The sequence below is a fragment of the Triplophysa rosa genome, linkage group LG7 (assembly GCF_024868665.1).
Source record: "Triplophysa rosa linkage group LG7, Trosa_1v2, whole genome shotgun sequence".
Lineage (NCBI taxonomy): Eukaryota > Metazoa > Chordata > Actinopteri > Cypriniformes > Nemacheilidae > Triplophysa > Triplophysa rosa.
In genome coordinates this window covers 11,883,140-11,901,254 of record NC_079896.1, presented here as the reverse complement: position 1 = coordinate 11,901,254, position 18,115 = coordinate 11,883,140, and the positions used below count along the sequence as shown (strand labels likewise).

The following is an 18,115-nucleotide window of genomic DNA, read 5'->3' as shown; positions in this document are numbered from 1 at the left end:
CCATCACTGCATTCACATAAGAGCCGTTTGATGTGTACACTGAACGACCTCTGTTCTCACTTGCAAGAAAAACACATCATCACGGCTGGAGGAATTGCATTACATTCTATAATAACGTCTCCTCACAAGGCGCAACCAGAGAAACTCGACGCTTCTACTGTATATAATTTTCAGAAACATAAATTGCAACGATTTGAGAGAAGAGCAATCTGCTGTGCATTGACCACTTAACGCTTTAAGAACGAGCCAAGATATGGACTCATTTAACCTGGCCTTAAACTGTAGATTTTAAAACTGAAAGCTTAAAATGAATTATTTCAAGAGTCTAATTTTCTCTAATCTTCAGAGGCACAATGCATTGGCTGCATCCTTGAATGGCTCCACCTTCTATCTTTCATGCATGGTCAGACTCCTCGCATGCACCTATTTCTCCAGTCGCTTCTGTGTTAATGATCAGACGAGAGGTGTTTCATAGCCAAAACAGACCCGCTGCATCCCAAAAATGCTATTTTTCAAGGGCCTGCATGCTCTGCGCTCAGCAGTGTAAAAACAGCAAGGCAGCATCCTTTAAGACCGAGCCGTGCCAAAATGATGACTGTTGTAATACAAGATAAAAGTCAATGAGAACGATAAATGTCAGTCCATCTGTTCAGCTGTCCTTTTCAGCGCTGGACTGAATTTGATTAGGCTTTCAAAACCGCTGCAAACCACCACAACAAAATCCAATTTTTATCAAGGGAATGGCAACAAAACGGGCTACTGTAACAACATACTCAATGATACTGCTAATAATGCTGTAAATATCACAACCTGGCAACATATCTGAATCTTATCCTCAGATTGAGCACTTACTCAATCTAGCAAACTCTAATCTGATTGGACGGTTGCGCAGTTACTGGAAACACAGGGTAGAGTTGCGATTACAAAATATCGGACACTTAACACCTAGTTGCAAATTAACTACATATGCAAAAACAGAACTGTATGTTCCACTTAAGAAAATAACCGATTACAATTACTTTCAGGCGAGCACATGTTCTGATCGCATAGCCCGCACACCTTTTTTCTGTGTTGTTTTTATGTCTAAGTAGGTGGTTGGTGGCCAGAATAAGCTGCAGTGTGGACCAGACCTCAAGCCGCAGTCAAAGATCGGTCTACACTGTATCAATAAGCATCAGTTCGATAAAGCCAGATCATTACCGTATGATGCATAAACCTTCCAATTAAATTCTTAATCCACGAGCATTTAACACAGCACTTAAATGTATCAGCATAAATTGTGCACAGTCTGTATTTGGCAGTTCTTTACAGTGCATTCGGCGATGCTCAGAGGGGAAAGCAACCCGATATATGATTGATGGCGAAATAAGACCAGGATCAGAAAGGTTGGCTGAACGGCAAGATGAATGCGTGCGTTTCCCAGGCTGGAGAAAAAGGATATTCATGAGAATAAATTGACATCATATCTTCTGTTCTACTTCACCTTCTATTTCGCGCATTCTTTTATGTCTCCACCCCGTGACTCACATGGGGTCACAGTATGGTAACCACGACAACAACATCCACCACAACTCAAGCGGATGAGGACAAGAAACGCAGAGATTTGAAAAGATGAGTTTGTGATTGATAGGCATGGCAAATGAACAAGGCTTCCATTAGCCGGTGCCTGTTGAAGACGTGGAGGCTTTATCATAGAGACTGAGAGTTTCTGCGGGCTATAAGTGCTTCTACTCAGTTTTGGGCTTATTGTAATGATAGGTTGGTGGAGATTATTTAGCAAAGCCTACACTGTGCTATAAGCAAAACCGAGATAGCTTGGATTACAAAGCAGAAGAAATCTGCCAATTAAGGACAAGTAAATCTTTGCTCCTCAAGCGATGCCTAACAGTCGGGACAGCGAAACGCAGAAAAGACATTTTAAGTTTCAGGAACGCTCAGAAAAAGGAAAACACCACAGGCATGGTAAAACAGCAGGCTGGCGATGTGACAATGTGTTTGAGATGCACGTTTGCCTTGCGCACGAAACTGTTAATGTTATGCAAGACCTAATAAGAGAAAGATGGGCGAGGTGTTTGTACATTTACATTCTAGAGTTTCTATAAATATGCTGTTATTGCCTTCAGCAGTAAAGATTACATGAACTCATCCTCACACGTACAACATATACAGATCAATTATGAAAAACACAGACATTAGCATTCCATGCCAGTAATCTACACAAACAAAATGCAAATTCAAAGTCGTTTGTACAGTTGTCCACCAACATTGACCAAAACGATTCATAGATCTAAAGCAAATGACATTAAGTCCAATCAAACGTGATGGCAGTGAGTAATACGGAGAGATTTGTGTAAATGTCAAGTCTATCACATGGGCAATGCATCACCCAATTTTATTTTACAATACAACAAGGTTTAAACATTTTATCACCTTTACACGCTGTCTGCACATTTTGTCTCCCAAACGAACATTGAGCGTTCAGTGAACTGGCGTTTGCAGACAATGGTCAGGAAGGTTTTAGAAATTAAACAAAAGCACCGACTGGCAGACATTTGTTCCCTCGCAAGCCCCATTTGTCACTTTTTCACGGGAAATATGTGCACATTGAAGATTATAGATTTTTATATTATATACATATTGTGGCTGTCCTTCTGAAACCTTGGATGTCCAAATTCACTGTTTTCTAAAAACTTTACTTTGTAAATGAATATACGATACGGTGTTATGACAGTAGACAAGCACTTTTTAATCATTTTTATTGGTTAGATATTTGCGAAACCCAGTGACAAACATAAACGGTGACTAATAATAATGATTCATGGCAATTTTTTTATTATGGAGATCTGAGGTTTCAGGCTTCAGCATATTTCACTTAGCTAAAGCTAAGTTAATTCCTTATATACTGCTAAATACTAATGAATACCAATTCATTCTTATTGAAAGCCTGGTACCTTGTCAAAACAAAGACCGACTATGTAGAGTGCTTTGACATGCATTTTTTTACATTTACAGAAAAGAATGTGTCTGACAATTAAAATAGCCATTAGCTATATTGGGTTCATTGGCAATTGGCAAAGCTTAAGCAATGCAGTTTGATCTATCGGACTAGCGTCATTAGAGCGTGCCAACACCAACATTTCACAAAAGTGCATTTTCTCCTTAATGAAATTTTATTCTCTTAAGCATAATGTCAGTTAACATACTAATGCTCCTCTTGAGAATTATACATTCGAACAAGCACTTACTTGACGCAAAAAATAATGAGGGGTGAAATATTCAGACCAGTGAGGACCTAATGGAGTCGTTGAGATAGGTATGCCAGCTCTGTTTTAGTAAAATGTTGGGCCAATGTAGATGATCGCTATCACATGCATCGCACAGCTGCCTAACCAAATCTTGCCAATCAAACAAAATCGTTTCCCCCTTTTGTCCATAAACAACCAATGCTACACATTTCACCTAAACTTTCTTGTAAAATGGAATAAAGATCTTAACAAACACAGGAAACCTTACCATGATATTTCACTATGTTAAATATCCTTCGCGCACGCAAGAAAAGTGCTCAATCACCTTGAATCTAGTGACCCAGGAAGCTGCATAAAAGTATTTAAATGTGTGGCATGCAGAGAGGAACAAATCTGAGGGATTAATCTAGAAGGTACCACTAAGAAAACTTTCAATCAATACGCGGAGCACAATAAGAGGCAAGAAATCATACACTGGGCTAAAAATAGAGCCATATGATAGGTTTCTTTATGCCGGGGAGAAAACCAAACACCGCACTTTGATTAGTACGCCACACCTTGTCTCTGAGGTTGAGGTGCTCCATTAAATATTAATGTGTCCCTGAATCCACCTTTGGTTCATCAATACTTATTGACCGATATTATAATAGTAATTTAGTCACCGGCAACGACAGCCAAGTCCCACATTTGCAATCCGTATAGATGTGGATGTGCCCGTCGTGCAGGAATTGCTTGCCATTTCTCATTAGGAGGACAGTAGGGTAGGGTTCCTTTTCATTACCGAGGGAGAAAATAAGAGACACGAAGTAGCTCTGGTGAGAGCAGCAGATGCAGGTTTCTGGTCTATTGTTGGTTTTCTTGCATCACAGATCGCTGGTTTTCAGCAGAATGTGAAAGAGGAGAATTGTATCTCAGCTGGTCCTTTGATGCTTCATTTAAAAGCGAGGGACTCAACTTTTCCATCTGGCACTTTTACGACTATCGCCTTTCCTATTTTTTCAGTTGTTTATCTTGTTAGCCCACCAGCTCTTTATTATTGACTGTGGGACCTCGAAATCAAAAAAACATTTGGCATTTCAAACAGACTGCTCAAAGAAATTGCATCTCGCTTTAAGTGCAGCGTTTGTTTGAAAACGCTTTGTTGAAAACTTCACACTTCAAAAACATTGACCTATTTGAGTAGCATCTTTTCTCGCTTCCGCCGCATCACATGCACTAAAAATGGTGTGATTTCCTTCAAATGGTTTCCTTTCCTTCCAACTGCAATAGCATATGTGAAAAACAATTCCCAACACAGTTAGTCAGGGGAGAATAATGCTTGTTACTTACGAATTAGAGGCACGCTGGCGTTGGCTGTTCCCAACCTGTTGACCGCCACACAGGTGTAGTTGCCATAGCGATCCTGTGTCATATTTTTCACTGTGAGAATTGATCTGGAGCTGAGGTTCTTGATGTCTATACCTTGGCCCATGTTAATCCTGAAAACAAGAGTGTTATTTTAATGAATGGCTAGTTTATGACACCATATTGTTGTGCCATGTTAACATGCAGTGACACGCCTTTTTTTTTGTTATAGATGCTTTTGTGACTTCATAATCATTTAAAGATATGAAATACATTATGAAATATATAAAAAATACTTTTTTAACTAGATATATATAAAATACAAGAAAAATATGTCATTGTTGGTCTTACTCAACAAATGTGTTGTTAACTTATGTACATAATTACATTAGTGAATTAGGTGCGAATACGGCAAACAGCATGCGTGGTCTTGACATTTAAAACAGCAAAATGATATTGTAATCTAAGAATTTTAATCATGCACTGCACTGAGCCCAAACTGCTGTCGTGGGATTTACCATGCATGTTTTATAAGTGTGCTTAACAAACATTCAAATCTACATATAACATGTAACATACTGTATACATGTAACAATATCAAAATCTCACACCTCGGTATAACGTCCACGGTACGGTATTTGTTGTTATATTTACAATGACAAACAATGACTTGGAAACGTGCCAATAGCATCCTCTTTTCTTTATCCTCTAATCATAACTGTTGCTTAGAGGTATGAATTATATGAGATGGGTCAAATGACCTAAAAATCCCTTTTATAAAATAGAATAATTGCACCAGACGGACCTTGCCAAAGGTAACATGTATTATTTTTTCTAACATTCTCTATGTTAGGCATGGAAGACCTATCGTTTCATACAGTCTCGGGACCACGATAATATTGAGACAATTTTGCTATTGCGATAACACGATATTGATAATATTGTTACATTCCTACAGGGGAGACAACAACCATTTGAACAAACTTGAAACACATTTAGTGTGGATATCCAAAATGTTTTTTGTTTTAAAAGACATTCAAATCTTACAAAAGATCCAAACTTCTACAGCCGCAGAAAAAAATAAGAGACCCCTACAAATTTTCATTTCAAATCAGCATTTCTAGATGTATTGTGGCCATTCTAGTCCAGTGTCTGTTGAAATTCAACAAAATCAAACCTCAGGAGTGACAAAGTCATTCAACAGCAATGTGAAAGACTGATGGAATGACAAGGCACATGAAACTGTGATAAAAACCGATGTCATCACATAACTTATAACAGAAACATAACATAACAGAACTTTTCCTAACTACACATACAAATATTGATACTGTATTGCTTAAAAGTGAATATGAACTTGTTTTCTTTGCAGTATTTAAGGTCTGAAAAAATACAGAGCATCTTTTCTGTTATTTTGACCTGTTTCTCCAGTTTTCATTTTCTGTAAATAAATGCAAAATACATTTTTATTTGATATTTGGGAGAAATATTGTAATTAGTTCACAGAATGAAACAAAAATGAACATTTTACCTAACCACATACCTATAAATAGTATATACGGTCTCTGAAATGGTCTCTTAATTTTTTCCAAGGCTATATATTTCATCTCTTGGTTGTAGCATCAGCTAATGATGAGTATTGTAGTAAAAAAGAACTTAACCCATTTTAAATACTTATGAAGTAGGCTTCTGGCAGCTAAAAGAATGAGCACATTAAAGGTCCGATACGAAATTTTTTGAATGATCTATTGACAAAAATACAATATAATATACATAACACGCATGCCGTCAGAGGCGTATATTACAATTGCCATTAAACACTGTTAAAGGAACAATACTGGGTTTTTAGGAGGATCTATTGACAGAAATGCAATATAATATACAAAACTATTTCTTCAGAGGTGTATAAAGACCTTATGTAATGAACCGTTATGTTTGTAGTACTTAGAATAAGCTATTTATATCTACATACAGAGCGGGCCTACATACATTGAATTCGCCGCCATGTTTTGTACAGCATCCCTAAACGGACAAACAACTCTACAACGCGTGTTTCCTCTCCCTCTCCCCTGCGGTATAGTGGTGAAACGGATCGCGGATGATCCGTGATCCGTACGGATCGTGCTCTATGGTTCAGAACGCATGTGACCTGTGGATTAAATGTAAGTTTATTCATCATTGAGTAAGAGAGTAAAACGCGCTCTCTCTACAGTTTTAGCGCTAACGTGCTCTTGCTCTCTCTCCAGTATCTGGACAATATTAAAGCGGTTCCAGATAAACAATGACGCTCAAAACTGCTTCGTCACACAGCTAATATTAGAACAAAAACAACAACATATCTTGGTTCTAACAAACAGAAAAAACAATGTTACTCACATACTGATCCGAATCAAAGCAACCTCCTCGGGGGTGATTTTAAGACGATCTTTCTCTCCAACGACTCTCTGCTGGAAAGTATCTCCATAGATATCTATCAGTATCTCTGCTAAAAGCCTCAGAACCGCGGGTCCTAACGCGTCTCTGCTGGAAAGTCTTTATAATATTAGCGCAGGTCCTGACTTGTATCCTTCTTTTTATACTTAAAATCCACAGACCTTTTAATTTATGTAATAAATAAGACATCGCTCTTTCTACAGTCTTTCTAATGCCCACATGATCTCTTCCCTGCGTCAACATGAGAATGACATCTTTTTGTACTATGGTGGCCACCGTCGTGTTTGGACCGAGCGATTCTAATCTATAATACAACGCTAGTGGCCGCTGTAAATCAAAAACTGCGCCTTTAAGATCTTTCACTAATTTTGTGTATTAAATCAGGTATTATATATATACTGTATATACAGTATATATATATATATATATATATACATACATATATACATATATATATATACACACATATATATACATATACATATATATATATATAATATACACATATATATAATATACATATACATATATATAATATATACATATATATAATATACATATATATAATATACATATATTATATATATATATATATATAGTTCTTAAAAGGTGCAGCTACTTTTTGCACAAGTTTCACATACCAAAAGATTTTGGTGAAATTTGTAGTAGACTGTGACTCATGAACGTACAAATTAAAACAGCCCCTAGTGTTCCCTACTGCATCTTAAAGAAAGTAGAAATATGCACACATGGGTTGAAGGTGTGTCAAGGTCTAAGGTTCAGCTACAGGAGCTCAAGAGAGCACTGACTCTGGGTCATGTTCCTCTCACAGGTAGATGTGCTGACCTTCAGCCTCCCAACTTTCTAAAAGGTTGTTTGCCCTCCTGCCGACACTTACTTACATGAGAAAAACCCCTTTCTAAAAACAAAAGTCCATTGTTACCACTCAGTATCTCAGTTATAGGCCATTATCCACAAAAACCACTATAAAACCTATTCAGATCTATTGTCACGATGATACATCATTCTGTTCATTCTTTGCTATTAGATTCTGTAATTAGATAGTGCATCTTGAAAATAACAGTGTTTTAGAGAGCTGCGACTTCACTTGTGCACTCTATTACAAAAAGAAAACCATTTTGGAACCGAACTACTAAGCTACCATTACTTTTAACAAAAAATATATATTATATACCTCAGATGAGCTCATAAAAAAAGATTATTATCATATTATTCAAGCGTATCTCATGGAGATCCAAAACAAAAAAAATCTAGGGCTGTGCGTCATTGCTCTCGGTTTCTGTTTATTATTCTGGTTTTCTTTTATTACTCGTTTCCTCGATCTCCCCTGCCATTAGTTTTGCACAGACACGGCACTTTTCAGAAAAATACAGTAAAAACAGTTTATCAACAATGTTCAATGTAAAGGCAGATTAAGCAAACTACAGACCCAATGCCAATAAGACTCCTTTGCAATTTGAATAAATTGAGAGAAGCCTATAATTACAATTAGCACAGTGTGAACTGCTGATTCAGATCGTACTCAGCAAGAGTGGGTAAATGACGGGTAATGGGGTAATTTGGTATTTAAATTCAAGAACCACCACTTGAGTCAACACTGATTGGTGCAGAGACTTAGAATGCTCTTTACTGGTGATGAGGTTATACAAACATACAATTAAAATGCAGGGTTAAGATGTTATAATGGATCACCTTAACACCGGTTTGTACCTATTTCTACTTTAAAGTGACTGTATAAATATTGTGTGTTCAGACATAGACTATTATTACCTGTAAATGTCTCTTTTTCATTCATTCAGAATATTTTTTTAAAGCGGCTGTAACATACTATTTGATGCATTCTGACTTTACACTGTTAAACGTGCTGGCTTCTCAAGCTTAACATGGTCAACTTGTCAAAAACCGAGTTGAACGTATGACGTAATATTTCTGTGCTCCGTTTACTCCGTCAGGGTTCGTACAGGTTTTGTAATTTTTTTTCCGAACATGGATTCCCGTTTCGTAACAAGGGTTCTTAGTCCCTTATTGGACAATTCTCCCGGAAAAGCATGCCCACGCGTCATCCAGCGAGCAAAAGAGCACGTCCACGCATCAACCAGCCAGCGTGAGAAAGAGCACGCCCAAGCGTTTACTCTCTGAACTGTTACATTCACAGCCCTGAATTTTTATAAAACTAAATGCCCAAAAAACTGAACTCATTTACATATTTTTTGTTTCTGAAATAGTACTTTAATGTAACCTGTAGTCACTTCAACTGAATTGCTAAAATCTTGAATTATAAGTGCAATACACTGTATACAGCAGTGAATTATATTATTTTCTATATTCAGCACAAACGTCTGTCTGTGCAACAAACTATGTGCATATTTACAGATGAACTAGGTTCATGTTCATATGCCCAGACAGTCAGTAGCAGTGTAATTATTGTAATCATTCATTCACAAGTCTGCTGCGGTTCAGTCAGTTGAATGTGCTGTTAACTTTGCTGGACCGGGTGCTGCACAGAGTTGACGCCGAGAAAGACGAGGGGCGAACCCGGCGTTTTTCTACTGAATGAAAGATAAGATATCCCCAAAATGTCGCTAGTTGCTACACGCTGTCTGACGGAATAAGTCTTGTAAACACTGCAACACTGGTATGCACGCCTCTGTGCGTTTGTGTGCTACGTAGGTCTGATGACAGTGCACTTGAAATATGAAGTGGATGGATGTGGGTCCGGATCGACTTCCCTCCCGGTCCGGATCCGGACCAGGGTCCGGACTTTGAGAAGAGCTGTGATAGATGGTGCGGTCCCAGTGCTAAAAGATGCCTGACATGATACAAATGAAGTCATATGTCTGTGTTTTGTTGGCAATCGGCGTGTACGTATGTAAACAACACAAACTTATAGTGAATCAATGCGAAGATGTATTGTGTGCTCGCGCTGTAGTTCCGCCCCCCTGCACGCCTCCAGGCGCTCGTCTTTTCCCGAAATAATCGTACAGCTGTATCTGTCTTTTATAAATCTGATCAAACTAAATACTCTTCGAAGATGCGAAGTATGCAATACTACTGTATAGGTACTCGAGATTGATATGAGATTGGCAGAAACAGCTTGTGTTACCTCATCTTTAAAGAGCAGCAATGCATCAATTGTTGCTGTAGGCATTAGATAGGCAGCTCTCTATTGTTATTGCTCAGCCATTTTATTTTTATTTTCTGCATCATATTTTGTAATTTGTTCCGCTTGAACTGCTGAACAAATCTGCATTCAGAATGTGATAATTCAGCCTTAGGTGTGGTATCTATTGTGAGTGTATATATCATATATAAAGATTTAATACTATCCTTTTGCCACCTTTCCAACACTGCTATTTATATCCTTGCTTTAATAAGACATCATCAATTTATCACCATGTGTATAAAAAACAGTTAATGAAATACTATTATTATGAAGAATGTTAAAAATGTGACACTAAAAAGGTGTATTTTGCAATAATAGCCATCTCACTGTATTTGGACACAATGTATTGTTTTGAAATATTTTTTTCTTGAAACATTTAATAGCATTGATTAAGTATTCTGTATGAAAGGTTTGAAATACTTTACACATTGCTGCAAGTGTAATGCTTGCGGAATATTAAATCACAGGTTGATTGACCAATCAGAATGAGTATTCCATAAGAGACATGTAATAAAGTTGTTAGAAGTGATTTTGCTTAAAATTATACATAATGCCAAAATCTAAGCTGTTAAAGATAGCCGAAAGATTCCGAAGGGCGCTGTTGCAGTGATTTTTAAACCCAGCGATGGTGTGTTTTCGTCCGGTGTGCGACCCCCCTTTAGAAGTTACGATAATTTTTGTCAGAAATGTACGACTTTAATTAAAGGTTTAAAAAGATGACTAGTGAGTTAATCTGCAACAGTGATTTGCTGCGGGAAAAATCACTATTTTTGGAAATTAGGACTCTTTAATTAGACACTTTGAAATTTTTGATAAGCTGCAGATCCATATCTTATTAACTAATAATACCAAAAACTGTAAAGCAGTTTTAGATTAACTTTCAACAATTAAACTTTCAAATCAACTTGATCAATAATGAACCTTTAAAAAAATCTGTGAAAAGTTGGATTTTATTCTGTCGATTAAAGTCGATTAAAGATACTATAAGCAATTGTACTGCTTTGCTTGAGTTGCCACTAAATTAGACCACGCCCACTCACCCTCCACAGACATTTAGCGAACCCAAGCTCACATAATAATTCACAAACTGGCATTTCTGACTGGCCAGTTTCACTGTTGAGCAAAACAAACAAAAAAGCAGGCTTCTCCCTTGACTCTTTTTTGTTGTTGTTATTCCATAGCCTAGGGCTGTCACAGAGACTAGGCTTGATTTCTCAGGACAGCCATTTCAGTGATATCTGTCAAGTAGGGGGGAAACTGTATGTGTCTCATTCTAAAAATACACAAATTTCACCTTAAAGAAACAAGGATTTATTTGAAAAAGAACTGAATTTTTATGTTCGTCGACGCCTTTTAAATCACCAAAAATGCATAATGTATGATAAATAATCCCTGTACAGTAAACAAATGAAATAAAGACTTTCGGCATCGATCACTCTTGCCTGTACCTTTTCTCTCCCTTGTACCACTCAAAGACTGGAGAGGGGACAGCTGCTGCCTCACATCTCAGCAGGGCCATCTGACCGGGTCGGACCCCATGACTCTTCATCTCGTGGATTGCTGGAGGAACTGCAAAAAGAAAATAAAACTTGACCGATGGGAAGCACGTAAGAGGGAACGCAAACTAATCTTTTGAGCCTGCGCAACTCAACTTGTACATTTCTGTCTTCATTTTGCATTGCGTGTAAGAGATAAAAAATGAATGAGCAAGTAGAGTGGTCAACACGTGTCAATCTTATGGGTGCAATGCTAAGAAATTCCATTCATCCCATGGGTTGGAGAAATGAAATCAACTGCTCAGTGATAAATTGTTTAATGGCTGTTCAAAGGCTGGGGAGCTCAAAAAGGTTTTCTGAACATGTGCATGTAAATAGAGGAGTCTTTCATGTTCACAAATGCAGTGAAAATCTCTCTGCTGCCAATGAGTACGCTTTACATACTGTACAAGCCACACTGTAAAAAAACAGATAAAGTACTGGCAGAAAATTACCAGTACATTTTCCTTTATTTTACGGACATTTCCATTAATGCTAAAATGCAAATGAATGCAGTGCAAAATGTAAAATACAGGTAAAACAACTGTAAAAATGAACACGGAAAATTCCTTCATATTAATACAGTATATTGTGCCCTATTTTTTACGGCTTTTTTTTAGAGTGCATTTGTAGTTTGCAGAAACTCAAAAGCAACAACATTTAAAAAAAAGAAATATAAATGTAGGATATTCATAAAAACAGTAATACTTTTATAAGATATAATACACAAGAAGACAGAAAACACACTGAATAAACCAACACAACATTTAAAGTGATAGTTCACTCAAAAATGAAAATTCTGTCATCATTTACTCACCCAAACCTGTATGACTTTCTTTCTTCCACAGAACACAAAAGATGATAGTTTGAAGAATGTTGTTAACTGGCACTTGAATTCACTTGATTCACTTGAACAGGTTTTGTGTCCCTACAATAGAAGTGAATGGGTGCCGGCGCTGTTTGGTTACCAACTTTATTCAAAATATCTTCTTATGTGTTCGACGAAAGAAAAAGTCATCCAAGTTCAAAAAGGGTGAGTAAATGATGAAAGAATTTTCATTTTTGGGTAAACTACTATCCCTTTAATTATAGACAAAAATAAAAAAGTTGCAATTCTTACATACACAACTCAAATAAAGCAAGCATATACCGTATATACACTATAAAAACAGAAAATACTGTAACTCCTCTCAAGCAGGTGATCCACTTATGTCTTTCTAGCTAGCGTTAAATTACTTGCAATGTCTGAATTTGAGTGGAGGACATTTATATCCCAGACAACTTGGTCTTTGAAAATCACCTAAGTTATTGAGGTCTGTGTTCAGATGATTTTTTCCTGATTTAATTTCTGACATTCTCTTCCATAACCTCGCAGTTGAAGGTATGAAGTTCCTAAGGCCTTCACTTGTAATACGTTTCATGTTGAAAGGAAATATCCACTATTGTGGTGAGAACAGTAACATTTCCTGATTCTTAAAAACGATGTTCACAGAGTCTACATGTCCAAGGCATAACAAACAGATATAAAACATGAACAAAAAGCATGAGACATAAGCATAATCTCTTCATTTCATTCTTACTGCCGTCTAGGCGTAACAACTGAGATATTTAAAAGATCTCATTTGTGATTTTTCTTTTTATGAAACGCATTTGCAGCAATTAAAAGATATCAAAGCATCTATCAGAGTGCTAGAAAAATGACCTAGTATGTTTCTAACCCGAATCAAAATATGAGGCTAAAACATTAGTCTTTGAAAATGAGAAGAAAAAAAACATGCAAGATTTATAAAGTATATAGCTATCAATCACTATAATCACTGTGTTAAGATGTTTTGTTCTGTGATGCTGTGTTGTTCATCATTTCTTCACCGTACAATCTCTTGGGAAGGTATGAAAATAGCAGTGTGACACATCAACACAGCTTGAATGCAGAGTTTTGGCATATGTTGGAAGACTATCTGCCTTCGCTGAAAAGAAGTCTGTCTGTTCCAAAAAAGTAGCAACTGATGACTCTAATGCTTTGGCTGGATCATGCATTTACAGTACAGATATCAGCCCATGCAAATGCCTAGGGAGCATTACATAAGCTGAGCTTCAGCGACGCGCACCAGCATAAGATTTAAGGATAACATAAAATAGGAGATTAAACGAACACGTTGCTGGAGACAATGAACGAGGACACACGAATGCCGAGCCCATAATGTATGTGTAAGGAGAGGACAGGGCAGAGAATTTAAAGGACATCTCAAATATATCACAACACGTACCCTACAAGATGACAACAATAAGCGATTCAATTAAACATTAACACGGAATTCCCACGCGACGGTTTGCATTAAAATAGTTCAATATGTTCTTCACCATTTGCAGTCACATTATATAACATGACTTCAGGCGTCAAAAGCAATTTACAATACATGGAAAAGCATATTTAGAAGCGTGAGTCTGTGCAGCGTGCAATTCAAATCAGGTGTTGGGTGATATGAAAGTGTCAAGATTTGTGATGCTGCTAAAGTTTGGCCTTTAATGGAAAACGCAATGTCTAGCCCCGTTCGCTTCACACATTTTGCCATACTACTTGACATTTCGGCTGTGAGGTAGTCAAAATATTTAATATCTTCTCTGGCCTGTTAATCAGTGTTAGCTTAAATGGATTTGGATGCTATAATATGCCATTCGGAGGCAGAAGCAGAAAATTCTCTGCATATAGAGCCAACGCGAACAAATCCAAGTGTGTGTTTTTTCTACAAGTCTGCGCCTGTTTAAAATCTCCAGAACACCTCCATGTTGGAAGTTCTACAACTTTAATTCGGCTGAGGTGCTTTGCGCGTAAAAACCGCGATTTGCGACAAACTGGAATCTGTTGTGGGTGAGATACGCTGCGTGCGTCTCCGTGTCATGCATCACTGAGATTTGCGCTCTATTGTAAGCTATTGGCAGGCCTTGGCAGGCTGCCTAATAGCACAAGAGAAGCTGGCTCTGATATATATCCACACAGCTAACTTCTGGTATCTAACAAACCACTGCATCTGTCCTCACTGAGGGATGATCCAGTTCATTATAAAACTGCATTAGCAGAAAGCATCCAGGGAGGAAAACAAAGCATTAGCCACAACTGCAACCACAATTTTTCACATTAATTAAAATCTTTTGAGTACATATACTGCAGCGATAGCGGAGCCGGAGGGATAAGTTATTTAATTTCCAACATCAAAATATTTTAAAGCAGGAGAAAAGTGAATGCATCAGTGAATCTTTTTGGCAACACATGAACGCAACACTTACAAAATGACTCAAATGTCACCTGACTGATAGACTTCTGTTGAACGATGTGTTCAAAAATTCTAAAACAAGAATGATCTCATTTACTCACCCTCTTAACATTTTAAACCCGTATGACTTCTGCAAAACACAAAAGAAGATATTTTGAAGAATGTTGGTAACCATAAACCGTTGGTCCCCATTGACTTTTATTGTATGGACACACAACCAATGCAAGTTAATGGGGACCAACGATTTTCGTTTACCAACATTCTCAAAATATCTTCCTTTGGGTTCTGCAGATGGAAGAAAGTCATACAGGTTTAAAATGACAAGAGGGTGAGTAAATGACTTATGGCCGGTTTCACAGACACGTCTTAGCTTAAGCCGGGACTAAGCCTTAGTTGAATTAAGATATTTATGTGGCTTTTATAAAAATGCCTTAGAATCTTGAGACAAAACAATGGCACTGATTTATTTTAAGATATTTCTGGCCATGTTATATTCAGTTAAGACTGGTCAAACATTCATTTTAGGCTGGGACTAGCCTTAAGCCTTGTCTGTGAAACCGGGCCTTTGTGTTTTTGGGTAAACTTAATAATAAATAGACACTACTAAACAGTCAATAAAAAAACTGGTATTCAATTTTAATGCTCCAATGAAAAGAGTATAATGTGATCCAGACAATGAATTAGACCCATATTCATTCCTACTAAGATTCAATTACATTGGTCTTTTAAGGAGTTTCCATTCTAGAAATGATATGCCAGGATTGGCTCATGCAAAATAGAAGAGTGGAAACCATGAAGCCCTACAATCCTAGTAATTTACAGGCTTCATAACAAAAGAGTGTAACTGTAAATCATTGGTGAGCTTCTAAGCTCTCACCAGATGGGAGGGTCTGAAAATAGCAATGTTGGCATGAAAAATAGATGTCGTGGGGCTTGCTGTTTGACAAATTTGCCAGTTGCGGTTTGATCACAAACGCAAATTAAAATGACAAGGCAGAGATTATGTTTGAGAATACCTGCGAACGCCGTACCTCACAAATCAGTGAATACATCAATACATGCCAACAGGGTTCTCCTGGGTTCACTGTCTTGATCCTTCTTTTATGCACACATTTGACACGACATTCTAAATAGATTGCTGTTTAATGCGATGGCATAACTTAAAGGGATACTTCACCCAAAAATGAAAATTCTGTCACCATTTTGACATTTCAAACCTGTCTGGCGTTCATTCTTCTGCAGAACACAAAGGAAGATATTTTGAAGAATGTTGGTAACAGAAAATCGTTGGTCCCCAGTGACTTGCATTGCATTGGTTTTGCGTCCATAAAATAGAAGTCAATGGGGACCAATGGTTCCCTTTCTGTTACCAACATTCTTCAAAATATATATATATATATTTGTGTTCTGCTGAAGAAAGAAAGTCATACAGGTTTAAAATGGCAAGAGGGTGAGTAAATGATGACATAATTGTCCTTTTTGGGTTCCCTTTGATCTTTCAAGGAAGTTAAATATGATTTTCTGTTTTCATACTGAAGTTAGAGGCTAGTGGGCTAAATCAAAAATGTGCATGTATGCTAATCCTGTTCATTATTTCTTCAAATCAGCATGGCCATCTATTGGCTCAAAGTTCACCGATCTTAGTGTTGTGCGGTTCCCTTGTGGATATACAAAACTGGAACATCTCAAAACTAATTGATTTGTCACATATTACAAAGAGCTTTTGAATGAAGGGATGATTTATATTGGCTTGCACCTTTATCCCTCCCAACAAGTATAACATGTTATTTTAATTAAAAGATCAATTAATAATCCACCTCTTCAGCCAGAGTCTAAAACGAGTTTTCTCCACAATTAAGAAATGGACTCATCAGTCCATGACTTATCAGCTTACAAACAGAGCGACCGCTCCAATTGCTGTCCTATTCTGTTCGCCAGCTCTGGGTTTAGCAGCCAAGATTTATTAATTCATTAAGTTTTCCATTTAAAATTCAAGAATAACATCATGTTCTTTCTCGAACACATCCAATCCTTATAAATAACACTCATGCACATAGGCTTTGTGTGTCCCACAGAGAATACGCACTGTGGGGGAAAAGTATTCCGTTGAATGAAACCATTAACCACGGTGTCACAAATCTATGTAAATAGACAAATTGGCTTTTAGCAAGTCAAACTGAAGAATAGGGGCCATACTGTAAAGCGCAATGAAGACGGACAGTCAATACAATCGGCCTACTTGTCCATGAGATCTTATAATGTCACTGAGGCACAATTCACAGAGACGTTTATGAAAATGTATAACAGTCTTTTGTTAGCATTTGCGTCAGAGTTAAAAAGTACGCCGTTTTAGGAAATAAACAGTTCAATCAGTCTGGTTCGGAAACATACATTTACATCATAGAAAATGAGGAACAAAAGCAGCATGTGTGCGCGGAGCATCCGAGACCTAAAAGACAGACTTGAACCCCTTGAATATTACTTTGTGGTTATTGAGAATTATGTCACACATAATGTCTTTAATTGATTTCAAAAGCCTACTGTGAACACAGCCATGGACAAGATTGACTTCTTTTGGCTGGGTTCCTACAAGGTTTGGGCTGTATTACAATTACACTAAATGCCATCCAAAGACCCCCCCCCCACATCCTTCTTGTCCAATTTTGCAGACATAAGCGCTCTTTCATTGCTTGACAACATCCAGGAATTTTCTCAAATCTACATTGCTGTCTTCCCTGACTGGGAAAACTGCCACCATTTCAAAGTCACTTCAAATCGTGCAGAAATGATGGGTCACTACTGGAAATTTTTTCCTCTGGTAAATCTCAATGTTCTATGAAATCGGCCCTTGTGTTTAGCATATGCCTGGTTGGCTGCGGTGAAGCCAGCTGTACAACCCCTGAGCGTTTGTTCAGGGTCTCAAATCTATCTGTCTATGCCCGGATATAATGGTGAGTAAAATGTCAAGCCAATAACAGACTCATGTCTAATCATAAACAAATAACGTCAGCTCAATGACCAATAATAAGCCCTGTAAATGGGAAGAGTAGTTATAATGTAACGTGAGTGGGGAAATTGTATTATATTGTCAGCAAATTCATA

General features: G+C 37.4%; 1 protein-coding gene across 3 annotated transcripts in view; it reads right to left on the bottom strand.

Moving 5' to 3' along the window:
- negr1 (neuronal growth regulator 1) overlaps positions 1 to 18,115 on the bottom strand; it is a 116,548-nt gene that overhangs the window by 38,226 nt on the left and 60,207 nt on the right. For all 3 annotated transcript variants that reach the window (XM_057337292.1, XM_057337293.1, XM_057337294.1), the window contains exons 5-6: positions 11,655 to 11,775; positions 4,575 to 4,723 (exon numbers count right to left, since the gene is read on the bottom strand). In XM_057337292.1, the coding sequence (XP_057193275.1) occupies positions 4,575 to 4,723; positions 11,655 to 11,775 (270 nt within the window). The remainder of the gene's footprint in view (positions 1 to 4,574; positions 4,724 to 11,654; positions 11,776 to 18,115) is intronic.